The 14852-nt window shown below is 46.4% G+C and overlaps 1 protein-coding gene across 2 annotated transcripts in view; it reads right to left on the reverse strand.

Moving 5' to 3' along the window:
* The window catches only part of WWC1 (WW and C2 domain containing 1), a 439489-nt gene that overhangs the window by 160715 nt on the left and 263922 nt on the right, over positions 1 to 14852 (reverse strand). For both annotated transcript variants that reach the window (XM_030211705.1, XM_030211704.1), the window contains exon 3: positions 978 to 1181. In XM_030211705.1, the coding sequence (XP_030067565.1) occupies positions 978 to 1181 (204 nt within the window). The remainder of the gene's footprint in view (positions 1 to 977; positions 1182 to 14852) is intronic.

The following is a 14852-nucleotide window of genomic DNA, read 5'->3' on the forward strand; positions in this document are numbered from 1 at the left end:
TTCCCTGTTGTACACAGTATGTCCCAGGGATGCTGCCACTGTTCTCATGACGCAGACGAATGGGGAAATCCACAAATATCTGTGAAAAACAGGCACTAATGTGCACAACTTTACACAGCAGTTACTATGACAACTAATGGCCTAGTGCAAAAAGACCACAGAAAGTGAAAAAAACAGAGATCCCACGGGATGGATAGAAAAACAAGAAATGGTAACTGGATCAGGCTCTTCAAAAATAGAAGTAGGACGCCAAAATGGAACTATAGATGTTTATTTAAGTTGACTCGACATGGTACCATGTTTCAGGAAAAATGCATGCCTGCCTCAGAAGTCTTGAGGCGTGTACTTGATAATCACATTTATCGTTGATGGTGCGTCTTGTGAAAAGAACATGAGCTGGTCTTTAGAAAGACCACTGGTGAAAAACATTTGTTGAGTAGCATGTAAAATACTGGTATCATGCTGCTCAACAATTGTTTCTTTCATCAACGGTCTTTCTATAGACCAGCTCATGTTCTTTTCACAAGACGCACCATCAACGATAAATATGATTATCAAGTACACTCACCAAGACTCCTGAGGCAGGCACACATGTGTCAAAACATGGTACCATGTTGAGTCAACTTAAATAAACATCTATAATTCCATTTTGGCGTCCTAAGTCTGTTTTTGAAGAGCCTGATCCAGTTCCTACTAATTGCCTAGCACAGGATTTGCAACCCTTTCCAAATGTGCACCACACCACACCCTTCTAACACTGGCACTGCAGGTGCTTTGAAAATTTGTGGCTGAGGGAATAGCATGCTATGTGGGAGACTTGATGGAGGACCTCCAGGTCCCTTCCCTGATGTAGCTGATGGAAAGAGGACTAAAAGAGATGAATTGGCGGGGAAGCAGTGAGGCTGGAGACAGCAGCTGTATTTCAGCCTTGTGTGTATGCACTCCTTGGTTCCTGGAATGAAGTCACTGGTACTCACAGCTCATCTGAGAGCCCAGCTTGTGTTTCCAGACATCATGCAGCTGTCGATATTCCTGCTGGGCCAGCTGCAGCCTCTGCTGCTTCACCTCAAAGATCTCCTTCTGAGCCACCAGGGCCTCCTGTGCCAGTACCAAGTAGTCCTTCAGCATATGCTCCTGCTGCTGCCGCCACAACACCCGAGGGTCCTCAATCTGTGTGGTCTCTGGAAGAGAGGAAAAAACAGTCAAGGTTAGAAGTTTTTAGAGCAAGGACAGTGCCAGACAGACTTCTACAGTCTATGCCCTGAAAATGGTATGGACAAATCAAGATCAGGTATATGTTCAGGGCTGATTTTACACATGGTGTGACCCAGGGCAGAAATTAAAGAGGGGGCCCCTGACGATCCCCCATCCTCCCCCTCCCCTGATCTCCCCACTCCATTCCTACTACTAGGTCTGGGCATCTAAGTTTCCAAATTTTTTAGAATTTTGTATCCCGCCCTCGGAATACCATCAGGATGACTTACAATCTAAAAGGAAGAGAGGAAGGAGAGATGCAAAATAGAAAGAAAGGAAGTGAGAGAAAGGAAGAGGACATAACAGGGAAATGCGGGGGAAAGGAGGCAGAACTACAATAATATGATGGGATAGCAGCAGCCATCCTCACAAGCTGCCTCCGGCTGACCCAAAGCTTTCCCGCTCTCTGCTGCAATCCGTCCAGGCAGAAACAGGAAATTACGTCAGAGGGTGGTGGATCGTGTCAGAGAGGGAAAGCTTCGGGGAACTCAGAGGCAGCTTGAGAGGATGGCTGCTGCACTGAGGCCTCTTTCAGAAGGGAAATACATTTTTTTCCAACTCTTGTTTATTAACATATTTGCATTAAGGAACAAAAACTCGTTGTAACAAATGGTACGAATGCCAGATATAATAATAAAAACAGTTCTTTTACTCAACTAACACAAGTTGTCTATCATCTTCAACCCACTCCTTCCCCAACCTCTCCCCATCCCACCCCAACCCTCCCACTTCAGGAATTTAGTATTCGACTGTGAGCCAAAGAAGTGAGTGAGTCCCAAAAAGGGCCCATGTCTTGCAGTACAAGTCTCCCTTTTTAGAAGATAAGTCCGGAGTACTCCTGCGTTCCAGGGAACACATATGAATCATCAATGAGTGCCACTGAGCCACCGTTGGGGCCTCCAGTAGGAGCCACAATTGTAAGATCGCTTTTTTTGCCATAAGGATTGATCACTGTAAAAAGGCCTTCAAGCCTGCTGGTGCCCTTCCTTGTAGCGTAAACCAGTTAAAGTTGTTTTGGGGTATGATGCCAAGCGACCTTCCATAACATTGACACGTGCAATGCCAAGTCTTTCCAAAACGCATTCACTGGAGGGCAGGTCCAGAACATGTGACCCAAATGGGCGCCCCAACCATCACATTTGGGGCAATTGTCAGAGGCTCTGATAGGAAGCAAGGGAGAGACTGTATTACTCAGGAAAAAAATGTACACAACCAGCGCCACGCCTGGCGCAAAGGTTGAAAGATGGGAGAGACTGGACCTAAGTTCGCCACTCGACCCGCCGGAGCTTGGAGCCAACAGGCAAAGTGCAGGGATCCAAACCAGCGGGTCTCTGAGGGAGTATTAGAAAAATATTGAGTGGTTTGGAACCAGTCCGAGAGATGGCGCATACAGCTGGCCACTGAGAAGAGGCGTAGATCCAACAATTCCAGACCTCTCTTGTCACATGGCAACGATGCCCTCAAGATAGTCATGCGGACCCGCTTCCCCTGCCAAAGGAATTTGTTCAACTGCCTGCGCAGCCATCTCTCGTCTTTGTATTGTAAAAACAGAGGTAATGTTTGAAATGCATATATCCAGGTCGGAAACAGAACCATTAAAGTGCTACCCACCCAAATAGAAAAATAGGTAAAGACTGCCAACCCTGTAAGGATGTCGCCACCCAATTATTCAAAAATTCCATGTTTATTGAGTAAAGTGTGGATAAATCCGCCGGGATTCTAACACTCAGATAGGTTTATTTATTTATTTGTTACATTTGTATCCCACATTTTCCCACCTATTTGTAGGCTCAATGTGGCTTACATAGCTCCGGAGAGGTGTTTACAGGCTCCGGGGTAAACAAATACATGGTGATGTTGCGAGGTTACGACTTGCGAGGCCCATTGTAATGGGAATGTTATCTCCCAATTTTCCTTTATCTCGGAGTGGGTCGGCAGGGCCATAGACTTCTGTAAGTTGAGAGAAAAACCCAAACACATCAATAACTATTAACAATCGAGGCAAAGATTGCTGGGGGTAGGTTAGAGTTAAAAACAAGTCATCTGCAAAAGCCAGCACCTTCATTGACTGGGCCGGAAGTAGAACTCCGGAAATATCCGGATCTGCCACAATAGTGCGCAGTAATGGTTCCAGATACAACAAGAATAACAAGGGGGAAAGAGGACAGCCCTGTCTCATACCCAATTGAACCTCTAAGGGGGGAGATTTAATCGCATTGACCAGCAAACACGCAGATGGTCCTTTGAATAAAGTTTCAATAGCTTGAAGAAACCAGCCCCCAGGCCCACATAAGACAAAGCCTGAAATAAATAATCCCAGCGCACCTTATCGAATGCCTTTTCCACATCTAGACTAACCAGTAACAACTGTGTTTTAGAAGCAGGGCCGTGCCTAGGGTCTCTGGTGCCCCCCTGCAGACTATCAGTTGGCACCCCCCCCCACCCCGTGTGGCATCTCCTTTCTCTCTTCTCCCTCTTCCCCCCCCCCCCTTTATTTTCTTTCCTTGCTTATAATCGGATGCTATAAGGGAACTGAAGTGCATGTGGGAGAAAGCTCTAAATACATCCCAAGCCTGTGTTTAGGGCTGATTATTTGTGGAGGAAGAGGTCAGGGGGATATTGCTCCCTGCAGCCCTGCCTGTCCTCAGGACATGTTTTGCTAACCCCCTCCCGGTTCAGCCGAGGTTCACTCGTATCCCTGCCCAGCTGCCTATGTGTCAAAGCCATGTATGGTCACCTGAAGTTCACCGATGGGGTTAAGGCTGTTTTATTTTGTCTTTCCGAGTGTTTCGCTGCAGACGAAGTGCCTGCAGCGACTGATAGCAAATATATTTATGTAGATAGCAAGACATGGGGCGGGCCAGGCCGGGGAAGGAGCTGCTTAGCTGCTTGGTGTTTTTGTTTTCCTCGACTCCTGGAGGATTGTTTTTTTTTTTTTTTCAAATCTGCAGAGGAGAGATTTCCAGTGATTATCTCTGGCTTTCTCTTCCCTTTCTAAGGTCTTCCTGCAATTTTTTAAAATCCGCATGCATTTTAACAGCTTTAGTTCCTCTTCAAACTGAATTTTGGGTTTTTTCTTCAGCGTTGTACACTTGAACATTTGAGCCAAGAGAATTTTGGTACCTGGCAGAGTAAAAAGCAACAAGATTCCATCTTACCTACTCAAGGTATAAGCTGTGGAATAAGCGGCTCTCCTCCTCTCAGCACTCCACGGCAACACGTGGTCCTCCAGCGGTCCAAATAACTACTCGACGGCATGGAAGAGCTGGGCGGTGCCAAAGTCAGAGCCGAGCGCTGTGCGCGGGAAGGCAGCAGCGCATGCGCATAGGCACCGACACGCCAACGCGGTACAGCGGTAGTAAGGTTTTTTTTAAATCAGCATTCGACCGGCAGTGCTGCGGCAGACGCCCTCCTGCAATGCTTACCCCGCTTACCGGGTTTGCACGGACCTGTTTAGAAGAGTGGCACTGGGCTACAGAGAGGAGTACCTTACAAATGTTGATTACCGAGTGTTGACCCCGCACAAACCTCCCCTGGTGGTCCCCCACCAGGGAGGAAATGGGAGGCGCCAAACAGTCTGCCAACACTTGAGCCAAAATCTTGAGGACCACATTAATCAAGGAGATGGGTCTGTAAGATTCTAAGCAGTCTCGCGGTTTGCCCAGTTTGGGGATCGATGTGATAAGTGGACCATAAAATTTTATAACATTTTATAATATTTGGCCATGAAGCCATCTGGACCCAAAGCAGAGCCCAAAGGAAGGGATTTAAGAACCTGCTGTATTTCCCGGACCCGAAGCGGTGAAGAAAGCTGGCTCTGGAGGGCCTGGGATAGAAGGGGCAGGCCCGCATCTTCCAAATAATCCTGGGCCAGCATACCACCCTCGATGCCCTCCTTAGAAAACATTTTTGAAAAGTATAAATGGAATGCCCGCATTATCCCATCTGGTAATATGATTGAAGGGATCAACTTACGTTGAATCCGAGTGCGAGCCACATATGCCAGCAGTTTCCCCGGTTTATTCTCAAAACGGTGGAATTGTAAACGTCTCACAGAGAGGCGTTTCTTTGTTTGCTCATGAATTAGTGAGTTTAATGCTGCTGAGGCTGCTGACATGGCATCTCGGTTATGCTGGTTTGGTTGTGATAAATAACATTTGTTTGCTAACCGGAGTTCCCGCTCTAAACGAATTATACCCATTGAGAGACGCTTAGCTCTAGCGCTCATGTATGCTATTACCCCACCTCTCAAAACAGCCTTGGAGGCTTCCCAGAATATGATTGGAGAGTCACAAGATTCTGCATTAGTGGTTACATATTGTTCCCACTGTTCTTTGATATAAGTTGAGAAGGCCACATCGCGAAACAGAAAGGAGGGAAATCGCCAAGAACAACCCGACTCTCCCAGCGTAACAAAGGTTAAATCTATCCAGATTAATGAATGGTCTGAGACCTCTAGAGGCCCTATATCTGCTTGCTGCACTCTAAAAAAAAAAACAGTCTTTAGCCACAAGGATATAGTCTATTCGAAACCAAGTTTGATGGACTTCAAATTGATGTGTATAGTCTCTCATAGTAGGGTGTAAGAGGTGCCATGGGTCCACTAACTGCAATGATTTACACATAGAGAGCAAGCTTCTATCTCCCCCCCCCCAATCCGTGGTTAGATTGGTCTCCTCAGTTGTCCAACTCAAAATCTATAACCTGGTTAAAATCTCCCGCCCACACCCAAGGTGCATCCGAGTGTTGGAGTCCCAAGGAGATTAAAGACTGAAAGAACTGAGGTGAATAAGCATTTGGGCCATACACTGCGCATAGGTAAAAGCATTGTCCAAACAATTTGATGTGAAGCAAAACCACCCTCCCTTCTGAGTCTTTATAAATGAGTCGAGAGTGACATGGGAGACCCTTTTTTATTAATATCGCCACTCCACTTTTTCTATTACCAGAAGAAGAATGAAAACACTCCCCCACCCACTGTTGACGCAATTTCTCATGTTCTGAATCTGATAATTTAGTTTCCTGGATACATGCAATAGCAGCTTTGTGATGTTTAAGCTGTGTAAACATTTTGGAGCGTTTCACTGGGGACGATATTCCCGAAACGTTCCAGGAGATAAGGTGGAGCTACTCACCAAGGCCACATGCCTGAGAAAAGAAAAAAGAGCCCTGAGCCATCAAGCCGATCTCTCCAGAATCCCCCCCCCCCCCACCCCGGAAAGACATACACACTCTCGAAGAGTCATAGTACCTCCGCTCTCCAGATAGTGTCCCAGTCAGGTGTATCATGAAAATTAAAGACCTGCAATTCCGCTCCTTCATTCTTTGATCCCCACTTTGCACACAATGCCCAAATCCCTGAGGTCTATCCCCGCTTACACTCCCCCCTACCCACCTGATTCCCCACACCACTCCCACCCCCCAAACCCTCCCCTTGAACCCCTTGAGTTAACATCAAAGCCCGATCTCTCTAAGGAGACTAGGGCTGAGGGACGTGAAGATGCCAAAAAGCAAGGGGACACCCCCCCCCCCCTTGGTAAAACAATCATCATTAATATACACTGAAATTGATAGCAAGTAACAATAACATTATTTTCCCAACCTGTGAGAACAACATCGATTTACTCCCAACTCCATTGAGTCACTAGTTCATGTCATTTCCAAAGTTTGTAGCCAAGCCATTGCCTCCTCTGAAGTTAAAAAGTAGTGCCACTGGTTGTTGTGTTGGATCCGCAGAGTTGCAGGATATTGTAAGGAGAAGCGTAGCTTTCTAGACACCAGTTGGGCACAAACTGCAGAAAAGGCCCTCCGCTTGGTGGAGAGAGCCGGTGAGTACTCTTGGAAAATTCTGATTGATCTCCCTTCGAATTGTGCGTCCTCCATTTTGCTTTTATAAAGACAAAGGATTTGGGCTTTCTGAGAGTATCAATGGAAGTTTGCAATCACCACTCCGGGCTTGTCAGCATTAGGCCTCGGGGGACCCACTCAGTGGCCTCTATCCAAGTAAACTGCCCCTTGGGCTCCTGCTGTAGGAAAGCGCGCAAGCAGCCAGGACTCCAGCATATTAAACAAGGAAGATTCTGAAATAGTCTCAGGGAAGCCCACAAATCTGAGATTCTCTCATCGTGCTCTGTTTTCTTGTCATGCTGAGCATGGGTTAGGGCCTCTAATCTTTCTAAACTTTCACTCTGCGTTTGCAGCAAATCTTACACATCTGAGACCCTGCATTCCAGCTCTCCAGTTCGGCGAGTCAGTTCTGAGGTACTTCGTGCAATGCCCGCTATCTGTTCCAATAGTTGCGCAAACCGAGGGTCTAGAGCCTTTACTACCGACTCTGTAAGTTCTGGTATAAACTCCGCAAAAGTCGGCACAGGTGGGGAAGAGGGCGCCATCTTATCCTCGGCGCAGCAGTTTGGGCGACATTTGTGACACCGATGCACTCAAATACTTGTCCATAGACCCCTAGACCCATAAGGTATGTTTGTTGTTCAAGAAACTTTTGCCATTGGTATAAAAAGGCTGTTGAGGGGAGCGCAGATACTCGCAGTGAACTAAGACGCGTCCTCCGCCGCTCACAGCATCAAGTGACCCCCTGGGAAATACATTTTTAAAGAAGATCAGGGAGGTGAGGGGAAGGGAGGAGGAGATGGACTGTGGTAAGGAGAAGGGGGAGAGATGCCTGGACCACGAGGCTCCCTGGAGTTGTGGGGCCCAGGGCAGCTGCCCTGTTTGCACCCCCCTCCCCAATTCTGGCCATGCCAGCATAGTTTGTATCATCTCATACCTTATGTAATGAGTTTATCTTCTTGGGCAGACTGGATGGAGCATACAGGTCTTTATCTGCCATCATTTACTATGTTAGTCCATCGCTTGCTCCAAACATTTCCATAACCTGAAGTAATGCTGAGTAATGTCCCAATGCACAGATGCCCTTCAATTCCATGCAGTTCTTCAGTAAATGTTATATGTAAACTAGAATCTGAGGATGAAGATTGGCCATATGAGCCCTTCACAATTCCCATTATCCCTTTCTGTTACAGTACAGCAGATCCTATTTGCTATCCAGTTTTTCCTCAGTGTTTTTGCTGTGCATTCTTGAATTGTGGCCTTTTTTTTGTCTGGAAGTCATTTGCTTATATCCACCTTGATTCTTTGAACAAATATATTCTTACATTATTCTCAGCTCTCCCTCCTGTTTTGCTTCATATCATGAAGAGTAGAGGATGACACAACAACTTCCAAACAGGGAAATTTAAAGATTCTTTACTGGAGCACCAGGATGTCCTGGAACTCAAATAAAGAATCTTTAAGTTTATACTCCATGTTTAGTAGAGGAGTGTGGTAGCCGTGTTAGTCCACTCTTAAGGTTATCAATAGAAATCAAACAAAATAAAACATGGAAAAGAAAATAAGATGATACCTTTTTTATTGGACATAACTTAATACATTTCTTGATTAGCTTTCGAAGGTTGCCCTTCTTCGTCAGATCGGATTCGTCAGCTAGCACATTTGCTTATTTCCGATCTGACGAAGAAGAGCAACCTTCGAAAGCTAATCAAGAAATGTATTAAGTTATGCCCAATAAAAAAGGTATCATCTTATTTTCTTTTCCATGTTTTATTTTGTTTGATTTCTATTGATACTCCATGTTTGGAAGGCATGTCATCCTCTACTCTCCATGGCACCCTTTGGATTTTCATAGAGGTTTTTTCCTGCTTTGTTTTGGATTTTGCCTCATATCATCACATCTTGCTCTAGAATTTTGTTTCGCCTGAAAAAATATTTGCCCTGTCCATTATCTATACTTTTGAGCTATTTAAATATTTCTTATCATGCATCCACTCCACTCTGCTGTAGTACACATATGAAAGGCCAACTTTAAATTTAGAATACAAGTACTGTGAATAAAGAACAGAATGCCTATAAGACAATTTTCTATGTTCCATACTTGCTGTGTATCCCCTCGTGTCATGAGCTATTTTCGGATCTGAACTTGCAGTCTTTGGCCTCCAAACCAGAGGCACTACCTCTGTACAAAAGCAGCAATTACCATAACTAAGCCACAGTAAAATAGCACAGGATGCCCACTATGAATATGCAAGAGATAGATTTCCACAGAATAGAGGTATTGTATGTAAATTTATCTCATGCATATTCATTGTGAATATCCTGAAAACCTGACTGGCTGGGTTGAGAACCCCTGGGGTAGAGAAAGGACAACCACAATGCAGAAATAAAGAGACAACTTGGCAGACTGAAAGAGACCCTACTATATGCATGGAAACTGCCCTTGTTATTATTAAAGACCCCAAGATGCTTGGGAAGGTCAAGCAAGATCATGTTCCTGCAGTTGAAATATAAACAATAAATATTCCATTCCCGGAGTGGAGGAGTAGCCTGGAGGGGCAGGGAAACCCGTATTATCAAAACAAGATGGACGTCCATCTTTTGTTTCGATAATATAGTCGGGGACGCCCAAATCTTGACATTTAGGTTGTCCTTAGAGATGGTCGTCCCTAGACTTGCTCGTTTCTGATTTTTGGCGATAATGGAAACCAAGGACACCCATCTCAGAAACGACCAAATCCAAGCCCTTTGGTCGTGGGAGGAGCCAGCATTCATAGTGCACTGGTCCCCCTGACATGCCAGGACACCAACTGGGCACCCTAGGGGGCACTGCAGTGGACTTCACAAATTGCTCCCAGGTGCATAGCTCCCTTACCTTGTGTGCTGAACCCCCCAACCCCCCCCAAAAAAAACCCACTGCCCACAACTGTACACCACTACCATAGCCCTTACAGGTGAAGGTGGCACCTAGATGTGGGTGCAGTAGGTTTCGGGTGGGTTTTGGAGGGCTCCCATTTACCACCATAAGTTTAACAGGTAGGGGGGATGGGCCTGGGTCCGCCTGCCTGAAGTGCACCGCACCCACTACAACTGCTCCAGAGACCTGCATACTGCTGTGATGGAGCTGGGTATGACATTTGAGGCTGGCATAGAGGCTGGCACAAAATATTTTTAAAGATATTTTTTTAGGGTTGGAGGGGGTTAGTGACCACTGGGGGAATAAGGGGAGGTCATCCACGATTCTCTCCAGTGGTCATCTGGTCAGTTCAGGCACCTTTTTGTGGCTTGGTCGTAAGAAAAACAGGACCAGGTAAAGTCGTCCAAGTGCTCCTCAGGGACGCCTTTTTTTTCCATTATGGGTCGAGGACGCCCGTGTGTTAGGCACGCCCAAGTCCCGCCTTCACTACACCTCTGACACGCCCCCGTGAACTTTGGTCTTCCCCGCGACGGAAAGCAGTTGGGGACGCCCAAAATTGGCTTTTAATTATGCCGATTTGGACGACCCTGTGAGAAGGACGCCCATCTTCCGATTTGTGTCAAAAGAGAGGCGTCCTTCTCTTTCGAAAATTAGCTTGATAGTCTCCCTAACTGTGCCACAGTGCAAAGATACCGTAAATCCCAGCTCCCAGTCCTGAAGCTTCATCACATTTAGGATATCACTCTTTTTCACTGATTCACCACCATCCCAAGTAGATAAATAATCCAAACAAACTCCAGCCTCTTTTCTCATCTCCATCACCCCCACCACCATCATCACCATGTATGTTCAAGCTTTATCTTTATTTAACATTTGTATGCCACAAGTACCACCAAAGCAGTTTACAACTTAACATTCATACAACTGTGCACAAACACCTGATAATAAATAGAGAATAAAGTAAAAGCACCCTTGAGCTGCTCTACCACCCCATGAACTATCCCTTACCTCCCATATCTCTCCCTACCTGGTCAACTGGAGTAAAGCCACATTTTAAGTAGCTTCTGGAATTTTTAATAATCCGATTTGAATTTAATACCCCTGAGAAAGGTTCATTCCACTGTACTGAAAACATCCTACCTCATGTTCTCTTCTTTCATCTCCAGCAATAGCTCCTGACTGGACCTTAAGCACCAACCTTTGCAATAATTGTAGGGCAGCTGTGCATTTGGCACTGTAGCTGTCTGTTTGCATTCTCAATGCTACTCTGATAACCAGTAGGATTTTCACCTCTTGTCTGACCTCAGTGGTAGGAAGGCAGAGCACTTCTCAATATATTATCATTCTGGCCTCTTCCAGGAAGAAGAAGAAGAAGAAGAAGCTAGGAGGGCAGTATCATAACCACAAGAAGGGAGTGAGGTTTAGAAGGGAACTTTCCTGAATATACGTATCTGGGTCATATCTGGCTTTACTCGCTTTGGTTTTCTACCTTCTTGGCCACAAACCACATGAACTAGGGAACAGCCTTTCAAGCGTAAGCCTTAGTCTTATAACCCAGAAGGCCTACAGCCTGTATGCTGTGCTGCCCAAGATAGTATACTAAGGTCATGGTGTAACCCAGAAGTAACAGGTGAGAGTAGCTACTTAAGCAACTGCCCTATTGGTTGTATGAGAGAATGGGGAACTCTATGCACCTCCTTCTGAGATACTGGGGAAAAAGGAGAGATTGGGCTATATGTGTATTTTTCCCAGCACGGTGAAAAATACACATATAGCCCAGTATAGGTATTTTTCTCCAGCTTGTTCACTAGTGGTTCAGGAATACCTGCTGGGCTGAAGACGAAACATTATCATCTAAAGCAACAGAGCTCCTGAGGAGCCACTTCCATCCCAGCAGAACCTGCTATGGAAGAATTACTTTTGAGTCTCAAAGTCCCTGAATTTCATTGTAGCTCACATCAGAAGTGTACATGATTAGTGAAAGGAACTGTGTTAATTCCCTGCTACCTCGCCCCCTCCCCCACACACACTCACAATAGCACTAAGGAAGAAAAGGAGTTTGCACTGCACTTTTTCTTGGTTTTGAGGTTTCAAGACACAGAGATATTGTACATAGCTCAGTTGTATTATTGTTGCCTTTGCCTATTGTCTGCTATTGTGACATGGTATCTGTTTGCTCAAAGACTTCCATTAAGTCTTTGAGGAAAACCCTGGAGCTGTTTGAATTACTGAATTACTGAGAGAGTGTATAGCTGTTAATGTATTTATTTGTTCCATTTGTACCCCACATTTTCCACCTATTTGCAGGCTCATAGTAACATAGTAACATAGTAGATGACGGCAGAAAAAGACCTGCACGGTCCATCCAGTCTGCCCATGTGTATACCTTACCTTGATTTGTACCTGTCTTTCTCAGGGCACAGACCGTATAAGTCTGCCCAGCAGTTTTTCCTGCCTCCCAACCACCTGTCCCGCCTTCCATCACCGGCTCTGGCACAGACCGTATAAAAGTCTGCCCTCCCCTATCCTCGCCTCCCAACCACCAACCCCTCTTCCCCCCAACTGCTCTGCCACCCAGTTGTAGCTAAGCTTCTGAGGATCCATTCCTTCTGCACAGGATTCCTTTATGCACATCCCATGCATGTTTGAATTCCGTTACTGTTTTCATCGCCACCACCTCCCGAGGGAGGGCATTCCAAGCATCCACTACCCTCTCCGTGTCTGCCCCCCTTCAATCTCATTTCATGTCCTCTCGTTCTACCGCCTTCCCATCTCCGGAAAAGATTCGTTTGCGGATTAATACCTTTCAAATATTTGAACGTCTGTATCATATCACCCCTGTTCCTCCTTTCCTCCAGGGTATACATGTTCAGGTCAGCAAGTCTCTCTTCATACGTTTTGGAACGCAAATCCCATACCATCCTCGTAGCTTTTCTTTGCACCGCTTCCATTTTTTTTGACATCCTTCGCAAGGTACGGCCTCCAAAACTGAACACAGTACTCCAGGTGGGGCCTCACCAACGTCTTATACAGGGGCATTAAAACCTCCCTTCTTCTGCTGGTCACACCTCTCCCTATACAGCCTAGCAATCTTCTAGCTACGGCCACTGCCTTGTCACACTGTTTCGTCGCCTTCAGGTCCTCGGATACTATCACCCCAAGATCCCTCTCCCCATCCGTGCCAATCAGACTCTCCCCGCCTAACACATACGTCTCCCTTGGATTTCTACTCCCTAAGTTCATCACTTTGCATTTCTTCGCATTGAATTTTAATTGCCAAATTGTGGCTTACATAGCGCCGTGGGGCGAAAGCCTCCTCCGGAGGCTTATCAACCTCCCAGACAATTCCGGTCCCAGCCCTGGTCCAACCAGCAAATTCTGTTTATGTGGTGGCGTTATCCACATTCTGGGTACTCACTAGGTGACTATCCTGCTTATTTTCGAAGGAGAAGGGCGACCATCTTCCGACACAAATTGGGAGATCGCCAGCCTTCTCCTAAGGCCGGCCAAATCGGTATAATCGAAAGCCGATTTTGGCCGGCTTCAACTGCTTTCTGTCGCAGGGCCGGCCAAAGTTCAAGGGAGCGTGTTGGCAGTGTACCGAAGGCGGGACGGGGGCGTGGTTAACAGATAGCCATCCTTGGCCGATAATGGAAAAAAGAAGGCCGGCCCGGATGAGCATTTGGCCAACTTTACTTGGTCCCTTTTTGTTCACGACCAAGCCTTGAAAAGGTGCCCGAACTGACCAGATGACCACCAGAGGGAATCGGGGATGACCTCCCCTTACTCCCCCCAGTGGTCACCAACCCCCTCCACCCTAAAAAAAAAATTAAAAAACATTTTTTGCCAGCCTCTATGCCAGCCTTAAATGTCATACCCAGCTCCATCACAGCACTATGCAGCTCCCTGGAGCAGTTTTTAGCGGGTTCTGCAGTGCACTTCAGGCAAGCGGACCCAGGCCATCCCCCTCCACCTCTTACACTTTTGGTGGTAAATAGGAGCCATCCAAAACCCACCCGAAACCCACTGTACCCACATCTAGGTGCCCCCCCATTACCCTTTAAGGGCTATGGTAGTGGTGTAATGTTGTGGGAAGTGTGTTTGGGGGGGGGGGGATTTGGGGTGCTCAGCACACAAGGTAAGGGAGCTGTGCACCTGGGAGCAATTTGTGAAGTCCACTGCAGTGCCCCCTAAGGTGCCCGGTCGGTGTCCTGGCATGTCAGGGGGGACTAGTGTACTACAAATGCTGGCTCCTTCCATGACCAAATGCCTTGGATTTGGCCGATTTTGATATGGCCGCCAATAGTTTCTATTATCAGCGAAAACCAATGTCGGCCATCTCTAAGGGTGGCCCAAATGTTGAAATTTGGGCGTCCCCGACCATATTATCGAAACGAAAGATGGCCGGCCATCTCTAAGGGTGGCCCAAATGTTGAAATTTGGGCGTCCCCGACCATATTATCAAAACGAAAGATGGCTGGCCATCTTGTTTCGATAATACGGTCGGGTACACTGCTTTACGGGGCCGTCATTAGAGATGGCCGCCCTTATAGATAGGCGCCCCTGTTCAATTATGCCCCTCTATAAGGCTCATTTTCAAAAGAGAAAAATGTCCAAAACGTGACATGTCTGCATTTGGATGTTTATCTCACAAAAATGTCCAAATCACTATTTTCAAAACCTCTTTTTAGACGTTTTTCCTCTGAAGTCCGTCAGAAGGACATCTAAATCTCAAGGGGGTGTGTCAAAGGCTTGTTCAAGGCGGGACTTGGCCGTTCCTAAGACTTGGACGTCTTTCAGCAATAATGGAACAAAACAAGGACGTCCAAAATGA

Source organism: Microcaecilia unicolor, chromosome 8, assembly GCF_901765095.1.
Source record: "Microcaecilia unicolor chromosome 8, aMicUni1.1, whole genome shotgun sequence".
Taxonomy (NCBI): Eukaryota; Metazoa; Chordata; class Amphibia; order Gymnophiona; family Siphonopidae; genus Microcaecilia; species Microcaecilia unicolor.